General features: G+C 43.7%; 1 protein-coding gene across 2 annotated transcripts; it reads right to left on the bottom strand.

Moving 5' to 3' along the window:
- Positions 1-1486: 1486 nt before the first annotated feature.
- On the bottom strand, positions 1487-17733 carry PRDM4 (PR/SET domain 4). Of its 2 annotated transcripts, XM_033057865.2 has the most exons (11): positions 17676-17733; positions 16087-16220; positions 15252-15437; positions 12484-13278; positions 9223-9372; positions 7896-8014; positions 7074-7159; positions 5839-5966; positions 4996-5310; positions 3695-3863; positions 1487-2640 (listed from the first exon to the last, which is right to left on the bottom strand). In XM_033057865.2, the coding sequence occupies exons 1-11, from the start codon at positions 17684-17686 to the stop codon at positions 2331-2333; spliced, it is 2403 nt and encodes an 800-aa protein (XP_032913756.1). In that variant the 5' UTR covers positions 17687-17733; the 3' UTR covers positions 1487-2330. The 2 variants fall into 2 exon arrangements, with proteins under 2 accessions (XP_032913756.1, XP_032913755.1); XM_033057864.2 differs by lacking the exon at positions 17676-17733 and having other exon boundaries at positions 16087-16833.
- Between the last annotated feature and the right edge of the window lie 6757 nt (positions 17734-24490).

Raw genomic sequence — 24490 nt, 5'->3', positions numbered from 1 at the left:
TCTATCCCACCAAGACTGGGGGTTTCTTTTTCCAGCTTCCATAGCACCTGTAGTTCAGTGACGTTGCACATAGTATTGGGTTTTTCTTCACACTCCAGATGTGTTTCAAGAGAATTTGAGCTGAAATAAGGAGCTGCTACTCAGGAGGTGAGAGGCTGTTGGGACACAAAGTGAGGGTTGGGATCCCAGCTGGTTACTGCTAGTGGTGAAAAGCTCTCTGTGTTATGTTCTTAACTCTGCCCAGGTGTTTGTGCCTGACACCTGAGGAAAGTTTTAATTACCAGTTTAACCACCAACTTAAGCCCCTTATTTGCAGAATCAGGAACCTAATCAAGGGATGTGACTCAAGGAATTTCCTTGCATTTATAATGTAACACCCACCTGCATTACCTCAGGAACTCCACTGAGTTCTTACCCTCCATTGAGGGCCTGCCCTCTGCACACTCTGAAGGTGCCTATAGAGTGTTCCTGCTGCAAAAATGTCCTGGGTGTTAAATCCACTGCTGCCAAAGGAGATCTGTAGGATCATACTCACAGCTGCTAAATTCTTCCCACTAAATTCCACTCACCAGTTCAGTCTGGTGAGGTAGAGCAGGTAAACTGTGTTCCTACAAACTGCAGGTGGGGAAAAGGCAGGTCAGTAACTTTCCTTGCTATCCCTTGAGGATAATTGGCTGCTTCTAAAGCTACTTCAGCTGTTTCTGATCTGGTGAAGGTGTTCAGCATGGCTCTGCAGGAACCAAGAATACTCTGGATGTGTTGAGATTCCTGCCTCCAGCCTGTCTCTGCCAAGCAGTAGTGAATGATGTGTGGACAACAAATGAACAATTGCTTTTGTAAAGCTTAAGAAGGTGTAAGTACCTCTATTCAACTGCTTTCCATTGAAAAGTTGCAAGTTTTTCAAAGCTTTAACTTTAAATAAAGGCTCTGTGTTGAAATCTTTGACAGTGATTTCTCTTACGTCTGCCCCTAGTAACAGAATTGGCACTCTAGCTCTCAAAGTTGTATTTTGTTTTTAGAAGAAAGTGCATTACTGGAAGCAACACCTCTTTCCTTGGACCTACCAAGATCCCAGCACCTGTCTCTCTGGAGCTTTTTGGTCACATACTGATCTGAGGCAAGGTTTTCAGGTTTTAAGAACCCTGGGAGCTCTCTAGGAACTGCAGTGTACAGGGAGAGGTACAGCTAAGCTCTGGGCCGTTTAGGGTCAGAAGCAGAGCCTCTTGCCCAAGGGAACCTCCCAGTACCTTGTCAGAGAACAGAGCACAGCTGAATCTTCTTTTGCAGCACAGCCAGAGGAGTGACACAGCAAATCTAGAGTTCTTTAGCTACCCCAGTTCATGGAGCTGCTCCTACACATACCATGTCCCAGGAAAGCTTGGGAGAGGCAGATGATTAAAAAGTGGTATTATTTCTCTCAGCATCATTATCAGAAATAGAAACATTATTTTTCAGCATATGTAAATATTAAAAAAGGAACGTTAGAGAAGAGCCACATTTTTAATTATTTCAAAAGAAAACAACCAAATGTAATAATCTTCATTCCATAAATAATATTAGCAGCAAACCCTCCCATCATTCGAGGTGGTAAAAGGTTTACAGCACAAGGAGTAACATTACTGTAAACACTGCCTGATCGTCTGTAAGCCCCTTCCCTACTGAGTCTATACAGTCTTTATCTCTTCACCTGTTTCCATGGGCTGTGAACTTAAGGGAGAAGAGTAGGTAACTGTTCTACAAAAATGAGTATTTGATTTTCTGTAGTGGGGTAATTACTTTGTATGCAAGTGCTGATTTCACTGGCCTTTTTTTTTGCTTTAACCGAAAGGTTTTAAGAAGCAAACCTGAGCATTGAGAAGTCTTTGCTTTGTGCCAAACCACTTCCTTCAGTTAAAGTTTTAAAATGCATCAATGGCCCCCACCATTTTTTCCTTGTTTCTCTTCATATCACAGCTTGGGCAGTTAAGGACAGTTGGCTTACAGGTCACTGCAATCCCTCAGCTACATTTCTGGTTGGTGGCTCTTTGCTTGAAGGGCTGTGTGAGGTGTGTCACGTATCCTGGCACTGGATGGATTAATCTGAGTGATTTGGAGAAGTATGCACAGCGTGTGTGAAAGAAATCTTGCCTCACATTTCCTTCTTAGCAACTCTTCACTTGTATGTGCATGATCCAGTCTTGTTCATTGTTCTGACTACAGATTATATTAAGTGGTGGTAGTGTGGAGACAAAAACAGAAGGAAAACTCCTCACCTGACATACACTGGTGACTAGGAAAACAAGGAAGAGGGTTTTTCCTTCCCTGCTTATAATATCCAAGTTTTCCTCTCTTCATTTGTGTCCAGAAAGAACATCACCTGTTGAATAGCCTCCATTGTTAATCCTACAGTCTTCAGTCCTCATAGAGTCTATTAATTCCTCCTCTGAATCTTCCTCCTCTTCTTCCTCTGGGGCTGACAGACTGGACGTGGGGCCTTTACATATTTTTAAGTGTCGAGTGAGGTGATATTTGGTTAGATAAGCCTTGGAGCATTTTTCACAGACATAGTCCCTCTTTCCTTCATGTGAATTGAGATGCTTCTTCAGGTGATTTGTCCTCAGAAAGAGCTTGTCACACTTGGGGCACTTGATCTGCCGTTCTCTGCAAGACACAAAAAAGTGAGTTTGCTCCTGCCACAAGACAGCTGGTATTAAAATGCTGTTTAAGGTCCATGTTCTAGCAAGGACAGAAATACTGCCCTTAATAAAAAGGTCAGTTTCCTTCCTCACCTGCATAAAGGAGGGTGGGGAGGAGGCAGGGAAGAACAATTAAGGAAACAAGGGTACTGCATATAAACAACCCTCGGTCTGTAAATGCTAAGCAGAGGAGCTTACGAGACTGCAACAAATTCTGTAATGACACTGCAAAAATACCTCCCAGCAGGAGTGCTCCCTGGCTCAGGCTGTAGGAATAAGCAGCAAAGCGAGTCTCTGTTTCTGTCTGCCTCTTTCTCATGCTGGCTGCACTACACTGGCTCCTAGGCAGCATGACAGAAGCAGCAATGGATTCCAAGTGAGTACAAAAACCAGATGCTGAAAATTAAATAAGCAAAGGGACTAGCTCTGGGCAAGCAGCTTTTAAGGAGGACCTTGGACTGGGAGTAAATGTATAGGATGGAGAGATTCTCAGAGCAAAAGACCTGGCCTGGTAGAGGGCTATGGGTAGGAATCTGCATACAGGAGGAGCAGGACAGCAAGCATTTGAGTGAGACCTGTGGGGAGGAAAGGGCTGGGAATGGCTGTACCACACCCCTACAGCAAACAGGCAGAGTTCACTAAAAAGGAACTTGGTGACAATAGCACTGAGAAGTTTGTCTTTTGTGGTCATGTTGGGACGTGGAAACAGTTCTCAGCAAAGAATGAAAAAATGTAAACCAAACAACCCCCTTTTCAAAATGATGAACAGTGTGGACTGCCATTTCACAACACAAGGAGCACGCTTGGAATTTACTGTCACTGAAATATTGCAAACACTAGAACTCCACAACTGCAGCCAGTAAAACAAGGACTTTGTCTAGAGTGACTTCTGTGTCATTTCAGAAGATGAACCCACCTATGCTCCCTAGGCCAAACTATTTGCAAACTGGAAATTCTGTCTCAGGCTGTTCATTGTTTCTTGCACTGGCCAGACCCACAGCTCCTGTGAGGTCACTTACTGTGTGTGAGTGAGGACGTGCTGCTTGAGGTCCTGCCTCCGCATGAAGAGCTTCTCACAGTAATCGCACTTGAGGTTCTTCTCCCCGGTGTGGATGACCATGTGCGACTCCAGGTGAGCCTTCTGTGTGAATGATTTGTCACAGAGGGTGCAGCGGTAATTCTTCTGACCTAGGAGTACACAGGGACACCTGTGGATTAGCACTCGGTGTCCCAAGAAACGCAGTAAGCAAACAAGCCTGACCATTGTGAAAAATTGAATTTTACCATAAAGAAAGGCAGATTCTTTGTGAACAGGACTTGTTTTCTCCTGCAGTTCCTTCGGATTCAGCATAAAGGCCTACTCAGTTCCAATCTATATTTAGCTATGCAGCTGACCTCATCATTCCCAAAACTTTTCATCCCATACTCCATGCCCTCAAGCAAAAAAAGCAATGTCGTGATACTGTTTCAAACCACTGATGCCCTAGTGTGATGCACCTTTCTGCACCTCATCCTTCTAAACAATGCTGCTTGTTGTTTCTCCAGTGTTCATGGTCAGCCAATCTTTCTTGTGAGGCAGCGTTTGTGATCCTTGTCCACACCACCTGTGTCTCCCTGTTCTGGATACCAAAACACCCCCAGCAGCTCTGTACGTACAATTTTTTCCACCACGAGATTCAGGCAAACACTTAAAAACATTAGTCTTATCCAAGATGAATTCTTCAGTAAAAACAATGGTAGCTTCCTTTGTAATAGTAACCATGGTAACCATCTAGTTACTGTACTTTAGTACATCCCTATCCTCACAGATTTCCCACAGGAATTTTATCTGATGCCTTACTGGAGCCCAACCACACTTGATGCATTGCGTTGCCTTTGTCTGCAAAAACAATTTCTCATCTAACAAAAACACAGGGACAAACCTCACTGTCCCTTTGATAACTTCTATGTTTTATCTCATTTTTCAACTTACCAGTACTTCTGTTATTCTTTGCCAGAAATAGTTCAAAACCCAGCATGCTACTGAGCTCAGACTAAGCGTGAATACTACTTGAATCCCACCCCACTGAGTATTCCGTGGTTGTGTATACCACATTAGTATTTGATCAGTCCATTAAAACTCCTGACTACTGAGCCTACAGCTTCCTGTGTTGACAGCACTAAACTCCCTGTTTCATTCCTTTTCCAGCTTTGTAATTTGAATTTTGTGATTGCCCAATAAGGAATACTGAGAAAAAGAGAGGCAAAAATACCCACACTGTCTACTGCTGGCCTGCAACTTGACCTCACACAGCATCTGTATCAAGCCCTCAGCACTGACCTGTGTGGATCTTGAGGTGTGTCCGTAAGTTGCTTGGATCGCTGAAAGCTTTGCTACAGAAATCGCACTTGTGCGGCTTCATGCCCATGTGCCCCATGAAGTGCACGTGCAGCTTGGAAGGGGAGATGAAAGCCTGGGGACACATGGAGCATTTCCACTTTCTCTCCTTGCCATGGCCTGGCCCGTGGTTGCTGCTGTGGCCCTGACTGGGGAGGTGGTTGTGAATATGGCTGCTCAAATGGGCCTTGAAGTCCGCATAGGAAGCGCATTCCTTTCCGCAGTGGCAGATGTGCACGTCTGGATGCTCAGGGACACCTTTGGGCACAAAAGCACCACGTGATGAGGCACACACAGTAAGGCCTAACAGAGCCTGAACCACATTAATATTTAGTCTGTGGCAGCAAAGCCAGGTGCAGAGATTTTCACCTTTGTTCTTTTCAGCTCCAGTGTTGCTTTCCACCTGTTTCAGGTAGGTAATTTGAAATGTTTGGAACAGTTCTGAGCACAGCTCCACCAAATCTAAATTATTACAATCCAATCTGGGGGAAGACTGGAACATCTTCAGACCTAAAACTCCCTTAGCCCTAGACGAACAGAACTAAAATGATTTTTCTTCAAAACTGTGATCTTTTACTCCTGATCAGTGGAATTAAGTAGAGAAATATTTATTTTAAATAATGGCACTCTGTAGTCATGAAATGTAAGAGGAAACTGTGACATGCACCAATGGGAACTGAGAAGGAATATAATGCACTCCCAAGTCACAGAGCCCAGAGAAGGCACTGAAAGGGAATTCAAGTTGGATAGTCCCTGCAAAGCCAACACAAGTGACCTCTTACTTACCAAGCTGTCGTGCATAGTCCCGACTGTAATAGAAGAGAAGCTCGTGCTCAGGGGGGATGTCCCGAGAGGTGCAGAAGTAAATTTTTCCATCATGAGGATAAGCGACCAGGTTCTGCTCTTCCCGGTTCCTACAGCAAAAACACGAGTTAGGAATAAAAGCCCTTCAGAAGTAATGACTTTTAGAGAGAAGGAGAGGGAGAAAAAGGAAAAAAGAAAAAAAGGAAAAAAAAGAAAAAAAGGAAAAATTAAAAAAAAAGGAAAAAGAAAAAAAAAGGAAAAAGGAAAAAGAAAAAAAGAGGAAAAAGAAAAAAGAAAAAAGAAGAAAAGAAAAAAAAGAAGAACAAGAAAAAAGAAGAAGGAAAATGAAAAAGATAAAAAGGAGAAAGGAAAGATTCCTATAAAAAGGTAGTAAGAACCTCAGCACTTGTCAGGATATTATAAAACTTTCACTTCTGTCACTTCTGTCCTTTATTAAAGAAAACCTAGACCTTGAGAGCCAATCTCCTCCATCAAATGATGTGTTTCTCACACCACTTCTGAGAAAATTATTAATAGACATTCAAGTGGGCTGAGTTTATGATCTCCTAAGAAAGTACAAAAATCTATATATTTTCATACACATAGATTCTTCATATACACAGATTCATTTACACAGATATATCCCTTAAGAAACAGAGAATGCATGATGAATAAAATATCAGTCATGTCTTAAAGCAAAATTATCTTTAAAAAGTCCTCTTGAGGACCATTTCCAAGACGTGATCATTCATCTTTTGAAGCAGTTATCTTGCATATGCTTGTTCCCAGTATCTGAAACCAGCAAAAACTCTGCCCCACTGCAGTGGGAGATTAAACATTAAGCTTCTTGACTACTGCATATGAGAACAATGAAATGTTCTCTTGAAATACAAGAGAAACCTACTTTGTTTTCATAGAGAAATAGGAAAAGTTCAGCCTTTTCAATGCACCATGGATGGAGCAATACTTAGGCCAGCCTTGATAGCTTTCATTACAAACTCCAGAAAGACTGAAAAGGATGGGTCTCACAAGCTGCAGGGGCTTGGAACTTGGCCAAAGGAACTTAGGGACACTTTGTTAATAAGGTATTAAAATCAAAAGGACAATCAAGGTCAGCTTCAGTTGAATGAAGGTCAACCTTCCTTCTCCAGTCCAGCTCCCCGTGAGCCCCACAGCTCAGACTCAAAGCTACTTAGCACAGTACAGATGGCTCTCACCTCGCTTTGCGTACGAACATCATCCAGTTACATTCATTTTCATCAGTTGTGATGATGCAGAACTCCAGGACGCCGTTGTGATAGAGCTACCAAGAAAAAAAAATGCAACCTTAGGACAAAACACAGCAATAAATGCAGTGAAAGCCAGCCTCTTTCTTTACGAGAGGATGTGCTCACCTAGAACAAGCCAGGAAGTCTCCACTGCCACTGCCAACACCACAGCCCTGTTTTCACTCCTGACTTTCCTCTTCACAGAGGCATCTTGACCTCTGCTACCCAGGAGGCCAGAAAACCTGTTTATCAGCATCTTTCTCACCTTTACCTCCCAGCAGAAATGCATTTGTCTGCTTTTCTTACAAACCAAGTCTTGTGAATAACAAAATCTGGGCAAACAGTACATTATTTATTTATATAGGTCAGATTTACTTTCTGAAGATGAAATGATAGGGAAAAGAAGGCTTTAAATTGGCTTTCCTAAAAAAAATCATTAATCAGCTGGTGGAACTTTCAATGATCAGAGATACAAAACAAAGAAACAACTGCTGCTTAGTAATTTATATACAATCTCTGCTGAACTCCACACAAATACTGAAACCACATACAGCCCTTTAAGAGAAGGCGTTAAAGAAGCTTTTTGTACTTCAGGACTGACTACCAGCATACTGCAAGGTACACAGCCCTGCTGTGCTGATACTAAGAATTAAACAAACTGCATTACTTTTGACTTTTGGCAAGGATGATAATGTTCAAATTGCTGTCATGAGGTAGCTTTCACCAGATAAAGGCATGCTGGCAGGGTCTGTCAGCTGTAACACCACTGACCTTCCAGATGTGACTGGCTGCTTTGTCTGTCCAGTCAGCCACCTCCAGAGAATGGCTCTGCTGCCCAATCAAAGGTCCAAAACAAGTCCTCACAGGAATGGTTTCTCGTGTCCACACACCTATCATTAGAAGACCAAAATCTGAAGAAATCAATTATTTAAACAACTAATCATGCATAATAAAGAAGTGGGAGGCTTATGAGATAATGCTCCAGAGGTAATATCTATGCATAAGATCATCGAAGCTTCTACTTCACATGTGGAACACACCTATGGCAGAGACAAGAACCACCACCACCACATGACACTAATGGAAGCCGCTTTGGTGTCATTACAAATATTTATTTGGTCAAAAGCAAGTAATTTACTTTTCAGTAAGCTATAAAACTAACATCCTAGCCATTTGTACCAATAAAAATTCTCATGGCACTTTCTGCAGAAGCAGAAAATACTAATTTCGGTAACTACATTTTGCCTACCTAATCCCCAGGAATTTCCAGAATTGTTGCTGGGCATTGTTAAGCAGCTTCTGCATTTCTCCCCAGAGGCAGCTGTATTTCTGTCATGGGCAGAGGGATTCCTGCATGTATATTATTTATTATTAAACATTAATATATATATATATATATATATAGGTGTACATGAATACACTGAATAGCTCTTAGGAATAAACTGGAAACTAGTGCAGCTTGAAGAGAACAGATGTCATCTACTCTCAACAAGCAGCATCACTAAGCAAGCCAATAATCACATTCTTCTCTAGCCTTCAGATCCTTAGGGTACTGCACTGTACTCTTCGATTTCCAGGTGGCAGTGACGTGAAACACAGTAACAAGGTCCACATCCAGTGACAAGGTCACAGTCTACATGCCAAATGTAAATGAAGGGGGGAAGAAAACAGAGGCACTTGTGATCAATACTCCAATGAGAGCACTCAGAAGGTAGCAAACCAAGCAGATGAACAAGCAAACAGAATTCTCCTCTATTTCTTCTATTTGTCACCTTCCCCCAAACCGCAATTGCTGCATCGTTTTCTTACCAAAGCTATGCCTGGGCTGTTTAGCATGATAAAAAAACCACCATACCTTGCTTGACCTTAAGAAGTGCCACACGCTCTGTGGCAGCAGCCCTACAGTATAGCTGAAGTCTAAGCAGTAACCAGGCCACAAGGAGCTCTTGGACATTGTAAGTCACACTGACTACAGAAGAGGGAAGCATCTCTCTCTTGCGGTGTTTCTTTCCCACATTAATCTCCCTACGTTTTGGATTTCAGGCAGTGAGTGTATTCTAAAGTGCTGCGGGGAAGTGCACAGTAACGTGATCCTTACCCACTTCAGCTCCCATGATGGACTGCCGGAGGAGCAGCTGCTTCGGGAGGGACAGCCTGGCTCGGCTCTCGATTGGGCTATCGGGGACAAAGGTGACGGGCCCATGGTCCGGGCAGTCTGACGGATACGCCTTGTCACACAGCGTGCACCCTGCAGAGACAGGATGACAGGATGGGACAGCCGGCATTACAAACATACAATAGCTCCCTACCAACGTGTTTCAGCTCACCTCCTGCCAAAGGCTGTTTCTGTCACGTTCAACCTGTCCACTTACCAGCTCCTACTGAGAAGAATATAGACCATGTTGTTACAGTCAGTGGGTACTGACATACATGTCAGTTTCTATCCAATTCAGATCAAATGTGAGGATATCCACCTACCTTCCTAATGGAATTGATGACCTGATGACCTAATGACATTGATGACCTAGACTTCAGAGTATTCCTACAGGGGAATCTAGCAATGGGACAGAGCCCATTTTTCATCAAAGCTATTGCAAAATAGATTACAGCCTCCCCAATGCCGGTGGTAATGCTGGTGATGCAAGAGCCAATTTCACTCTGATCACAAGTGAAATGAATTCTACTGGCAGAAAAATCTAAGACAAACAAAACCAAGCACCTTCTAACTGGTTATGTTTTTGGAATTAACCAGAAACACTTCTTGCATGTAGAACCTCAAGTACATCCACGCAAATGGACTAGTAAGGTCATCCTTCAAAAATTTTTCGAACATGAACCATAAATCCCTTTACCTCCATTTAAATTCAGATAATGTGTAGATCACAGCAGTTAAAACCTGACCTCACACTGCTTTTGAAGGTCTCACTGCAGTAAACTCATGCAGTGTGAGTATGCCACTGAATGCAACAAAAGCAAAAGCCCAAGAAGAATCAGTAGCATGGTTTTCCCAATCCATCATTCAGCAGAAAAACTGTTATAAAAGAAACCAGTGAAGTCTTCAGTCTGATAAATCTGAGGGAAAGTACAGCATAAAATGCTCTCTAAACCATTACATCTGGAAAAATGATGTAATTTTAATTATCTGCGGATGGAGCAATCCACACCTACTCAGCAATCACTCTCCTGATAAATAATTATTCTTCTGAAGAAGACAGATGTTCAGGTAATCATTCAGGATCTCCACAAAGACCTTTTTTGGCCTCTTTATGACCCAGCTCCAGTATAAAAGACCTATCACAGAAATAGCCTTCAGCAGGCCTGAACAACAGCTCCATCTTTACATGCTTAAAGATATTTTCCAGATACTTCCCTGATATACCAGGGTACCAGAATGTGATGTCATATAAAGTACAGTTTATACAACAACACATTAACAGACAGGAAAGTACTGCAAAAATTACTAGGTAGAGCCTATGTAAGCATTATTTCATGTGACAGGTGACATGTAGGAGTAAAGCAACAACAGCCAGACCTGAGCAGTGAGAACCACTATGTGGAACAGCTGCTTTTAAACATTGCCTGGCACACACCCACTATGGGTCTGTGGACCAGCTCCAAGGAGAGGCAGAGGAAGAAAAGTTCTAGGCATGAGGCATTTCCACTTGGAGAAATTCAACATTCATACATTCTTAAGACGCTGGAAAACAAAAAAATCTCACATTCTGCAGAAAGTGAAATATATTTTCCATAACTGTCCTTGCCAAATCATTAAAAAAAGACAATCAGTGATTACTTCTCTGAATTCCCAGAACTGTCAACAAGATGACCAAAAAACCACTTCTTAAAAGTTTTGCAAACATGCAGGACTGTAGCAAAGGTACACTTTTTATTTCCTGCTTAGGAATAGTAAAAAGTTTTCTGAAAAAGGCCCTGACTCCTGATATCTCAGTGAGGAAAAACCACTAAGGGGCTCTAAAACAACTCCTTGTCCTTAGGGGTCACCTGTCTGGACACAAATTCCTGTTTATTCAGGTGAAGTTTAAAAACATCAACATAAAGTTAAAATTTAAACCTCCCCAAGTCAAGAATCTGTTTTGCAAATCACATGCAAGCACAAGGCATGCGGTAGCCATTTAATGTCCTACCAAAGGGGAGCATCATCTGGAAACAGCTTAGGACTATGTTAAGTATAAAACAAGAAGCTGGCACATCAAATCTCACTTTTGAGAGACTAAGAGAAGTCATTTCACCACAATCATGTTGGACATCACTGTATTTGGATCATTATTTGTTCAACATGCAACAGATGCTTGTAGGAACCTCTGAGTGCATTGACTGTAAAACTCCTCTAGGAGTTGTAAATTCATCATAGTTCTATGCCCACCTGATTTGAAGTTGTATTTTATCCAACAGAATGAAATCTTAATAAATTAATCCAAATGTCTGACTGTCTAGACACTTTACACTAAACTGCACATCTCCCCTTGCTAACCAAGGCACTGTATCTTCCAAATTCTTAAAATCTGTTCTGCAGGCAAAGCAAGCCATTAGGTTCTGGCAGTTGTAGCGCCAGACTGGATGAAGAGCAGCACTCAGCAATGCTACCACAGATAATAAAAATTAATTTAAAAGCTGGTCTTATGTTTCAGTGGCAGGAAGCCAGACATCCTGCAGGTCAAAGTTCAAATATCTCTCCCAGCAAATAAGAACATCTCATTTCTCAAACACCACTCCTTGAATGATAACAGGACTGGCAATACAATACCCAGTGCTCCTCTCTTCCTACGAGATCAACTAACCTCTGGACTACAGCCCTTCAATGAGAATAATTAAAAATATTATAAAATTCCTTCCCTCTCTGCTCTTTTTTTTCTGTTTAGAACAACACTTTCATGATGATTGTTCATGGTTTAATATAAATTTTGCAAAATCATGTAATGTGATACTCAACAATTGCACCATTTGTTGGAAAAGTATGGTTTGTTGTGTATTTTTAATGGAGCAAGAAAAGACACCTGTGATGTGACTTTATAAAAACAGAAATGTCATTGGAAAGGATATCAAGCATATCCACCAAATCAAAAGCTTCAAGATTCAGCTTCCAACCTCACAGCAACATGGGAAAGATTACAAAGATTACAAAGACAATTATGCTACAACATTCTACATCTTCTACTACTTCCATCTACTGTTGTTTCAGAACAGTTAATCTGGCACTGCAGATGTTTCAAATTTTGTACTTGTTAAATAATTGTTTATTTCACCATAAATGTATAAGACCAGTAACCAGAGTCCTGCCACACCAGACAACAGCTACACAACAAACCCCATCCCAAAAAAGCAGGAAATGTCTACTCACATATGGTAAACAAGGTTGCCATGTTCTCCTTGTTGGAATTGGAGTCTTCCATTTGCAGAGATGATGGTACAAAGGCAAGATTGTCTGCAGACACATCGACATGGCTTGGCCCCATGGCTACTTCCTGACTTATGGAAGACACTGCCACGGGCTCCAGACTGAGGCCCACTTCATGCAAGGCTACTGAGTCCAGGGAAGCGAGGTTGTGTGAGGTAGGGAGCGCCACACTCACGGAGTTGGTGCTCATGGCCACAGTATGAATGGGGTCATTTAGTGTGCTGTCCGAGATCCCTGTCACCCGCCCGGCAATGTGGTCGGGCTCCATGACAACAGGGAGTTCCAAAGTGCTACCGTGAATGGGAATGACACCGCCATGTCCCACAGCGTCCGATGTCAAGTTACTCCCCACTGTGTCTACGGCTAAAGGTTCATGGCTCCGGGAGCCATTTGGGATCTGCGTGTGATCCCCGGCTACATCATCCATTGTAAGTTCCTCTGTCATCCCATCTGTAGAGATGGGGCTGGTCACCCTCGAAACGCTCTCCATGGTGATTGTAGTATCCAGTGCTACCTCGTGGCTGTCACTAGGATGCAGGTTTTGAGGACCATGTGTGTTCACTGTGCGGGAGTCCATGGAGACTATCCCTGGTTCCAGCCCCACAGTCCCACTGGGCTGGTAGGGATCCAGGGTTGAGGGATTGTTGGAGACCGACAATGCTGGACTGCTGTCAACATTTATAGTGTTGGGATGGATGTACTGAGGTGGTGGTCTGTCAGCCAAGTAAGATAAAATACCTGATGGGAAGAGAGGGAGAAAAAGAAGGCAGTGAGATTACATCAGTTGAATAAAAATCAGCTGAAGCATAGTACACTGAGACCCAGATCCCTGAAGACACGTTCTCTACATTATTTCCAATTAAAATCCACTAATTCTAAAACATGGCTCACAAATATATGCCAGCCTAACACTCTTGCCAAAGTAACAACTGACAATTAATTCAGAGTTTCCACCCAACAGAGAAAGTTCTAGTTTCTTCTCAAACACTGAACAGCCAAGTTAATGGCAGAATTCCACCTAGGCTGCTGAGTACAAAGATCAAATCAGAAAGAGGTTCTTCACATTTTAGGCTTAGTATTTCATTCCCAAGAAATAGCTCGGAAAGAATGGAGGACTCCTAGTGGAATCAATAACTTGGTAATTCCTGATTTATCTTTGCTAGAAGCAGAAACAATTCTCCAATAATTTTTGCTTAGGTATTCAAGTTTTAACAATGACTACTTCCTTCCTCTAAGACTAAGTAGCATAACTGTCCATCTCAGTTGTCCATCAATTGCAATTCTGAAGGACAAAGACAAGTTCTCTCACAGATTTAACGAGTCATCTGCTCTCTTTCCTTACATGAAAGCATGTTGTTTCTCCTAAAACAATAGTTTGGTTGAATTTAAATGAGATTTAAATCTACCATCTTTTCTGGTAGTTCTGGGAAGCTTCTCAACATCAACCAACCTTGAAACTTAAGAAACACTAAACTGTTTTACATACTAAAAACGAACAAACAAAAAAATCTTTGGAAGAAATACAACAGATATTCAAGTAAATGTTATTTCCAGCAGAGACGGAGGCAGATTTTGCAGATTCTGCAAGATCTGATTCAGCATGTTTCTTTTTAGCCTTCAACCCTATAAACCACTTGTTCCATAAGAGTTTTCCATCCAAATACACTTGTTATCACAAGGATGCAGAGATACTTTCTGCAGCACAACAAGCCAAGAAATGAACAGTTTAATTTCATCAGCTGCATCAAATATTTCTGCATGCAATGCTGCCTTGCAGATCGAACACAGAGGATCCCTGATGGCAGCAAGATAACTGACAGAAGAACCTTATAAAACATCACAGGAAGATTATTCCAGATCAGAAGAATGGTCGTAGTGCACAAGTGTCCCTGTCTACTCTCTGGCCACTAAACAGGCAGGCAAGCAATGCAGTAGGAAGGGTTACTCCTAAGCAGCTGGAAAGTTCAGCCATCACTCAACAGGTAGCTGCACGAGACCTGGACTGCAACAGTTTATTCCTAACCCAGGCTGAACCAACAAGGTCAGTGAGTCACCTTGAAGAAGTTTAGCTACTCCTTCCAGCCTGTCAATCTTAGCTACCAAACAAAACTAGGATTGCATTTAAAGTTCCAATTTCTGTTTTTTCATATACTAACAGGCAAAATTCTACATTTATACTCCAAAGCACATGTGAGAAAGGACTCAAGATAGAAGTGTGTTATGCCTTTGGAAATCAACCTTGAAGAAAAATGAAGAAAAAATGTGCCATGGGTTAAATGGGTAGGAAAGTGCCCAATGCCATATCTGATGTCTTGCCTTCTCTGAGTTTTGAACTACTATGACCTCCCATTATGCACATATCAAATATTGCTTCAGACTACAGGAGAAGAAAAACAGAAGCAACTTCCAAGCTACAAGCCACTGGAGACAGAAACCAGGCATGCTTTGTTTTCTGTTAATCCTAAAATCAACGCAGGAGGAGCAATCAAAGGTTAGGTTTAAATAGAAAATGCCCTGCTATTCCTTTCATACACAAATATGGAAAAAGATACCTGAAAATAAAGGTGTGTAAATGACACAACAGTCTCCAGACAAACTCAGGAAAACAACAGCCCTGCCAAACTGTCAGTCATGCCTGCTTCAGACAGAAACGGACAGCTCTTAAAACAGTTTCTCTTTCTGTTCCCATCCATCATCACCAGAGCACTTACCAGGTAGAATGTGTCTGAAATAGCTGCTCTCCAGGTGAGGGTATGGTGGTGGAGGTAGGGTGTAGTTTCTCTCTGGTATACCACACATCACTCCTCGATCCCCAATACCCATTGGGAGCATCAGAGACAGAGCAGAAGGCAAGGAACTCAAGGAGGGACCCAGGTTTGGAATGGCAACAGGCAAGCCTGCAAGAGAAAATGCCCATTTAAATTCAACTGAACTTCCTGAATTTATGAACACATGAGCTAATAAAGAGATTATTAATTCCCCAGGAGGTCTTGCCCTAAGGAAATACAGCATGGCACTGTCCAAGTAAGGTGCCAGGCATCAAAGAAAGGACCAGTTATCACAGCACTGAAAGGCATGCCTGAATGTGGCTAGATCTTCTTTGGTACATTTTGTAGGGCTTGCTTCTATTTGACAATTGTAATGAACTTCTGTCTGTGCAGTCCCATGGAAAAAAGAGCTATGAAAACAGTTTTGCTCTACAAATGATTTTTCACCTGAGAGAAAATTAGACATAGATGAAGACAGATTTTCAGCTACAGCTCTAATTTCAAAGGACTCTGATACTACTCACCCACAGTGCAAAGCACCCCATTAAAACAAAACGAGGCTCCCACTAGAGCGTAAGCCTAACAAGCACTCATGCCTTTTGCTTTGCCCACACAAGCAATGATTTATGGTTTCTCCTTCCCCAACTCTGCATCATTTCACTACCTATGGTATGACTTGCTATCAGAGCAGGTACTGCTGCCCAGTTACGACCATTGCTGTGACAGCAGAACACAGAGCAGGAGCTGCCAATGCCCTGTGTGGGACCCTCCCCATTACCTGGTGCTGGTATGGCGTTGTGAGTAGGTGATGCTGCCAAGCCCAAGTGACTTCCTGAGACTGGCAGGGCATTGCTCACAGAGGAGGAGGTCAGCTGGTCCATCCCTACAGGACTCAAGTTCATTTCATTCATTCTGGAGACAGGGAACAGAAAGGGGGGCAGGAAAAAAAACAGATGCAAAAGCATTCCTGATTACTGACTGTACTGTGGTAAGGAAAGGTTGAGCAAACAAACTCAAAATCTGATATTGGCATATAAAGACTGCCTTAAAAAGCTATGCATAAAACACATCAGCCACTCACACGGTCACCACATTATGATCCAATACATATTGACCATATTAGAAAGCAATAACCAGGATTAAAAACCAGTTCATAAAGACAAATCAGACCATAGCTTCTTCCTTGCCATCCAGAAAATAAAGTCTTACTCCTAGCAGTAAAAGCCATTGTGATTAAACTACTGTGAACACAGATCCATTTACAAGCTGAATGTCAGAAATACTCAGACAACACCACCTGATTTATATTTCATGACTTCTGGACACCACATCCACATTCAAAATCCAAACTCTGGGGGAAAGTTGACTTCAAGTTGATAACATAAGCTCTAATTCCCCATCAGTTTGAACCAGGCCAATAGTGACAAGAGTTACCACTGCGAAATAGCCATAGCACAGTTCAATAGAGTGCCTCAGTCTGGTTCTACATGTTCCCATCACATTAACATGGTCACTATTGGTTGCCATGTTATTTCAGTGATCAACCACACCGCTCAAGTGGGCACACACCACACGAGCAGCCGCAGGAACCGCCCAACACCGCAAACTCTCCGCCTTGGTAGAAACCATGTCAACCTGGAGCACATGTCCTTTGGGACAAGCTGCACATGCAGCCCAAACCAGTCCACGGGGATGGGGACACCAGGGAGACACAGTCCACTTACACGTCACAACTCTGCACGCTGTGCCCACCCTGGCACTCCTACCCATACACCAGGTCTAACCAGCAGGTCACAGCAGCCACACACAGCATCCTCCAGGTTAACGCAGGCCTCCCACATGGCTTTAGCCAGCAGCAGGCCCAAACGCTGCAGTACTGATGGAGAGATGGAGTTTGGGCTGCCACTCCGGTAAGGAAAGGTACCACTCATCCAGGAAACACGGGAACACACCAAAGTTAACAGTACAAGATCTCCGGTGGGAAGGGGCCCGTGAGGAACATCGAGTCCACTCGCAGCTCCTCGCAGACCACCTGCCATCCGGAGGGCTGAGCCAAAAACGGAGCCGCCGACTTGGCCCTCGGCTCTGCCCCGCTTTGGCAGCACGCACTCGCCTGCCGCCAGGAACGGCTCTGCAGGGAAGGGGCCGAGGGCTCCGGCTGCCCGGCGGGGCAGGGCATTTCCCCCGGCCCAGGCGGCTGCTGAGATGGCGATGCCCGAGGGAGGGAACCACCACCCTCGCCCCGGGACCGAGCCTCGGGGCCTGCGGGACGCGCCGGACGCTTGAGGGACCCCTCCGCTGCTCGGCCCCTCGGCCGGGTGCTCCCCGCGGTCCCGCCCGCCCCGCCCGGTGCCCCGCGGCGCTTACCTGGGGTGCATGGGGCCGGCCGGCCGAGCGCCCGCAGCCGCATCAGGGCCCTGCGCCCCGGCCCGCCGCCTGCCCCCGGCCCCGGCTCCGGCCCCAGCCACGGCCCGGCCGCAACCCCCGCCGCCGCCGCCGCCTCATGGGCGGGACCCGGGCGGCGCGGGCCCGGTGCGGGCGGGGCAGGCGGAGGGAGGGCGGGGATGGCGGAGGGAGGGGGCCGGGGCCGCTTCCGCCGCCGAGTGCCGGAGCCAGGAAGCGGCGGCACCGCCCCGGGGCTCGGCTGCTCCCCGCCCGGCCCGCGCCGGCGCCTGGCCCGGAGCCCTGCCCGCGGCTGCCCGCGCCGCCTCCTGCAGGAGGGCGCGGTGCTTACTCCGGTTTTCCACTCAGTATTCCCTCACAACATTCCCAGCCATCTCACTGCGTTCTCATTACACCCTCGTATCTGCTGTCATTAGAGGGTTGCGTTTTGTGTCCTCCGGTACCATCCGTACGTGCCCAGCTGCGTTCTGGACGTCGTCGTTCAATTGTGGTTGATCATATGTGCAATTCTGGCTAAGGTGATATTGCAAAGGAATCTCGGGATGTGTGCAAGCAGTTGTGTAGTTCGCTTTCCCTGCGACACGTGGGCAGTCATCCTGTAAGCTGCTGAAAGATTCGCCGCGTTCCTCGGGTGCCGGGGCGAGCAGTGTCCCTGGAGCGCTGTGATGGGCTTCGGTCATTTGCTTGTGCCCGACCCTTCAGTGATGCCTCATTACATGAGCCGCCCCTCGATGGGAGGTCTGCACAGGAGGAAATTCACAGTGTTTTTCTGTCTACTCTCTTTTGATCTAAAGAGCCTAAATGTAGGATCTGTAAAGGATCGTTCTGTGGTCTAAAGAGCCTACATATAGAGGTCGTTTTAGTTCAGTACAAACCCATCTATTCTTCTGGTGATGCAAATATACTCTCCTCCTTTGGCTTTGTTAGAAAGTTAAACACCATGTATACACTTGTTTTTCAAGCTCTCTCTGTAGCTGAAGGAGGGAAATAATTTGCTGCAGAGAGTGCTTCATCCCATCCTGAAGTAGAAGCCCAAGTTGTGTGAGAATTCCCTTTGCCTTTCTGTGTCTATGGCCTGAAACTGGGACCTGCATAATGGGTTTAGTCTAAATATCTAACATCTAAAGGCATACATTTAGGCAAAGTAAGTCCAGGTCTCTGTCATTCATGACCCAAAAAATGACTTTATTTAGTTTACAATATGTCCCACAACCTCTCCTCCACCAAGACTTACCCTAACCATGACTAACTTGACTATCCGAATTGGCCCACAAACATTATCTCAGCAAGTCAGAAAAGAACTCACCAAGTCCTCAGGTTTTTATAGACTGCTAATCCTGTGATGGGGGCTTTAGGTCTGCTTCATTTTTGTGTGCATAGTCCCACATATCAACATGTTGGTGCTGATACTTCACATCTTTCTTAGAACCTACAGTGAATGACTACAATCCCAAAATCTGTCTCTTCACTTTGCATTCTCTAATAGGAGATGACAGGAGACCTTCCATTTTCAGTTCTCATCCTTAAAACTTCACGGTCACACTCAGTACATCTCAGTTCTGTCCAGAAATCCCATGCCCTCAGCTTGTCTTAATTCCAATTATGATACTGTAATTCTACAGCAGAAGTGCCCTGGCACTGAAATCTTTGCGCTATTTCAACTATCTGAGCTGAAAGTGATACTTCAAGCCTATGAGCCAGATTGGATGTAGTAATTCATTGATAAGAGTATTTTTCCTACTGTCAAGCATGAGTCCTCTGAGATTCCAGCTTTTTATGTACTCACTTTACTCCCTTGAACTAGAGATATCTTAACTACCAGTTTAAAGCAGAAGTATCAAAGGAAGCCAGTGATGAGGTGTCACTGAATGAGAAATTAATCTCTGTCTACAGAGATGTATGTGCATGCCCAAGGTAATGTGATAAAACACATTTGGGAACTGTTTCTTCTGCAAGGAAAGATATTTTTTTATATACCAAACACTTTTATTATATGTGAAGTGTTTTGATAAGACAACTGCACTATGTCTCCTGAAAGCCTGGTTTATTGACATTTATAGCAGTACTGGCTGTGCAAGGAACAACTTGCTGAGTTATTTTTCAAGTCGTCTTCAGATCCTGGAGACGTACAAAGAGATAAGGGAGACCCTGAAACCACAGGGGAAAGAGCTGCAGTAAACATGCTTCAGTCCTTCCCTGCAGTGTGATCCAAAGTCCCCTCTGGGCCGTGCCCATGTCTTGGCAAAATTAGTTCTCTTCTGCTATTGCAAACCCGCCCTTGGGTTCTTGCTCACACCAAGCAGAATAACACTGGAATGAGGATTATGCAAAAGGCCACTTTACCATCAAAAATTCAAATTTCTCCTCACCTTTTATTGTCTTGCCAGCACTTTGCAGGCCAGTATTTTGGTGATAGTCACAGTATGAATCCTAGATAGTCTATGTGCAGCTTTCAGTTCTAGGTGTAGGGTTGGAAAGAGATGACCCATGCTTAAGGATAAAACAGGACAAGACAGACACAAACCTACTCAATCCTGTATTCCTGTACCTCAGTCTCAAGCAAAGTTATTACTATAAATCTGTGAGAGCAGTTAACAAGAGAATCTGTTCATTCCATTTTTTTTGTACCTGTTAATAAATTGCAGCAGCCTAGACAACCTCTGATATGTATAATAGATACTAGAATTTGGCATAATTACAGCATAGTAATATATAACAAATGTTGTGAGAGTTTCAATATAAGAAATGCACAGTGTTGTGAGAGTTTCTTCTTAAATTCCCAGTGTATTTTCTTCTTCCTTCTCAGTAATGTGTTCACAGATAAAACAGCTAGGACATCTGTTATGTTAGTTACTGGGAAGTTAATGGACTTCTATGGGTTCAGCTAACTCTGCAAAGTGTTTCTACTGCAATATTTCCACCAACTTCTTTCTTTTCATACACAGAGGGACACAGGGTCAAGGAGGAACTGTTTCTTTGAATAATTCAAAGTAATTCAAATAACTGTGTAATGTCAGTAGTGTTATTCATGGTTATGGTTCATGTGGTAGTGGGAACATGTTGAGGGTTCTTTTGTACAAAAATTATGTACTTATAGATACTGTGTTAGGATATATGCAATTAAAACCACAACTATATCTGTGTATCTGGAAGGAAGATGCCTAAATGTTTTATTTTTAGAGTATTTTCTCTTAATTTTGGCTGGGTAATTAGGTGCTTCGTGAAGTATTAGAAAAGGAAGAGAATCTGTTTGAATACCATGGATGATAGAGTGTGTAAGGAATCTCCACTTAGACTTTGTATTTACAAACAAAACAAAGCAACAATGAAGCTAAACCCAAAAACTTAAGCAAAACATACAATATGCGTGTAAAGAGCACGGGCTCTGCCACTGTAGTCATTGTACAATGTAGCAGTGCTCTGTCATTGAGCCGTGAACACCTGATTTGTACTGCCTGAAAAGCAAACCAGGCCTTCTGCTTTGTATGAGCGTGGCAGATACTGCATTCTTCTGGATACTGGCAGATACTGGAGTAAAAGCTTCATCCAGACAAAGGTGTGAAGAGGACTTAATTGGAGAAGCAGTGTAAGAAAGATCAAAGGCTTGTCTTAAAAGAGGAACATTATTCATGTAGTCTTAACCTACTGTTAAAATTTAAAAGAATATGTATTAGCCTTTCCCTTTGGTGGTCCAGTGCTGCTACTTTCACTGTGTCTGCATGTGCAGACATGTTGAGACTCTGTGCAGAAGTCAGTAGAGGAATGATAAATTGCTTTAATCCTGCTCACATCTGAGCAAGGACCTGCAGTGGGATGTAGGATGTGTTGGCCTTGCTCTGGCTCTCTGCCCAGGGGCAAATCCCTTTCCAAGCAAGTGACATTAGATTGTCAACAAGATACTGCATTCATCAAAAGCCAGTGGCATATTTTCTCATTTCTCTTGCACACAAACAAATTCAGACTTCAGAGTCCGTTTGATATGAGATCAGCTTCAATAATTCAGGTCAACAATTAACATTTACCTGTTATCTTTCTTCATGTATTTCTCTAAAGGATTAGCAATGTGGATTTTTCTGTCAGAAGATGTCTTTAGCACAGGTGCGATTCTGACACTCTGGGAAGTGCTGGTGGCCTGCATTTACAGTAAACATAGAGAAGAGGTCTGGTAGCAGGGCACAGTGTATTTGCATGACAGAACTGAAACGTAACCCTGCCTTTGAAATGGTCAGGCTGCTGGCAAGGTCATGGAGATCTGTGAAATGATCTGGCAGCTGAGTCCCCCAAGAGGCATGCTTCCATTTCCTTACAGGAATTCTGCCAGAGAGCAGTGTTTTAAATCTATCTACAGATCAAATGGCCTTTGCTTGCTTCAGGTATTTGCTTAGTGGTCAACATCCTCTTTGTTTAAGAAAACTAGAAGTCCTGGCCTAGCCTAGTGCTATAGTGAAGGAGCTATTTTCCTTTAAGCATTCATTTCTGAAAACATTTCTGGACAACAGAGTTTAGAGTGGAAGTACAGTAATTTCATGACTATAAGGCGCACCGGATTATAAGGCGCACTTCCAGGTGGTGGCAAATTCCCAAACTTTTGTCGATATATAAGTCGCACCGGACTATAAGGCGCACTTTCTTTTTTGCAGTGAGGATCTGCCGCCGGCTCCCCCCGTGTGGTTGCTGGCCGAAGCCCCGCCTCCACCCGGCAGCCGCGGCACCGTGGGCCCGCCTGTACCCGACAGCCGCAGCGCTGCTGACCCCCAGCCCCGCCTCCACCCGGCTGCCGCAGCCCTGCCGGCTCCCCCTGCGGCTTGCGGCTCACACTTCCATGTTGGCAAATTTCCGAACTTTGTCGGTATATAAGGCGTAGCGGACTATAAGGCGCACTTCCGGGTTCGGGCCAAAATTTTAGTCAAAAGGGTGCACCTTATAGTCGTGAAATTACTGTAGTATTGAAAAGTCCATCCTGATCAACTGTTTCCAAAGATTTTTTAAAAGGCAGAAAGGCTCTCACTTATTTGGTATGAAATGAGCTGTACATACCATGGGGCATTCCCCAGTAATTTTTGCTCAGGCTTTTGAGCCATTTTGGTGCTGATTCTACCCCCTGACATAAGCCAGAGTCCAGGACTGTTCTCACTCATCTCTGTCTGAAATGGTCTGCCTGTAGATTCATCCTACTTTGAAGATTACCACTGTTTTTTTGAAGCTGCAGGATAGACCAGCAGAGACACAAAGGCTGACTCAAGAATGCATGCTACTCACATCATTGCTGCTAGTTTCTAACTCAGCAGAGGCATAGATGTGTTTCAGAGTGGAGAATGTTGTTTCAGTTACTGACACTTCAGTTTCACATGAAACACTGAACAGGGCGGAAACTTTCACTTTGAGCAAAAGAACAATTTTAATAGAGCCTACATACCTGTACCTTTTCATGTCTGTCCCTTCCCACAGCTCTCCCAGACCAAACATTCAATTCCCCAAACTGATGATGGCCAAAAAAGGAGATTCAGTTAACTGTGAAAATGTATTTTCAACAAAAAACTTTAACCACTGAACTCTTGAACAACATGGGTAAAGTTAAAGACCGTCAAGTTGCTGCAGAGGAAGATCCTAACACAGCAGGGTATCTCAGAGGAAAGGCACAGATAAGGACATTAGGACTTTATACTGCCAAAAGTCCTTGTCTTTTGTCCACCTCTTTGATTGGCAAGCTGCAGGCAAACTGGAGGGCACAGCACAGACCTGGCAGGGTCAAGAGGGACTTTCAGCTCTCCCATTAAAGCAGTGTGTAGGGTCCATCAGGTAAGCCAATATCCGTGTAAACATCTGGTAATAGCTACACATGGGGCTATCAGGGCATCGCCTTTGTGTTTGTTTATGTGAGGCAAGTTCTCATAGGCATCACCAGAACATTCCTACAATGAGCAGAAACACACAAAACATTGAAAACTGTTTGAAAATGCCAAACCATTCATGTTCAATTTGTGAAACTAACACTTCTTGATAAAACCTCTCTAAGGGCAAAGAAGGCAGTTTTCCTCTTTTGCTTGCACGTAGTACATTCTTGATCTGACAAGACTTGCAACCACAAGAGAGCACTCTTTCCTTTGAAGATGTCTCATCTTCCCCAGAAAGCTACAAATATGCCATATAAGTTTTGCAAACTGCTTGTGAGCTGGTTCAGTTAGACCAGAGCAGCCGAAACAACAAAGCTTGCAGTTGTCTTTTGGATTTCATTGTGAAAAGCCTTTGGGTAGTTTTTAGATGACAGAAGATCCTTGGTTCCTGAAAGTGAGGAGTCCTGCCAAAACTTTGAAGATCCCTGTAAACTTTGCAAATTACCCATCTTTTGGAGACAATTATATCAAACGATATAATGGATTACAATACATGAGAAGTATTTAGAGCCTGGAAGATTATTTATGTTTGGCATTAACTCTTATGGTCATAATTTCAAGTGGAGAGGAAAGAAATACACAGGAACCCTCTTATTATCTTTTGAAATATGAAGATCACAGGAAAAGAAGGGTTTAAATTGTGGAGTGATGGTCCTCAAAACCTGTGTGTACATTAACTGGCATCCTACACCTATAAAAGCAACAAGGCTTTCCAGGCACAGTGTGGACCTCATGAGTTGTTAGCCTTGCTTTGAAATCTGAGTTTTTATACACCACAGGAGGAAACTGCAGCCTGTGGGGCAGGCTACCTACACAAATGTTGGATTAATACATTGGAAGGCAAATTCAGGAACTAACAGCCTACTGGTGAGGAAAAAAAGAAGC

This window comes from Catharus ustulatus, chromosome 4 (assembly GCF_009819885.2).
Source record: "Catharus ustulatus isolate bCatUst1 chromosome 4, bCatUst1.pri.v2, whole genome shotgun sequence".
Taxonomy (NCBI): domain Eukaryota; kingdom Metazoa; phylum Chordata; class Aves; order Passeriformes; family Turdidae; genus Catharus; species Catharus ustulatus.
The sequence above is the reverse complement of the archived record's forward strand: the minus strand, read 5'-3'. Positions and strand labels throughout refer to the sequence as shown.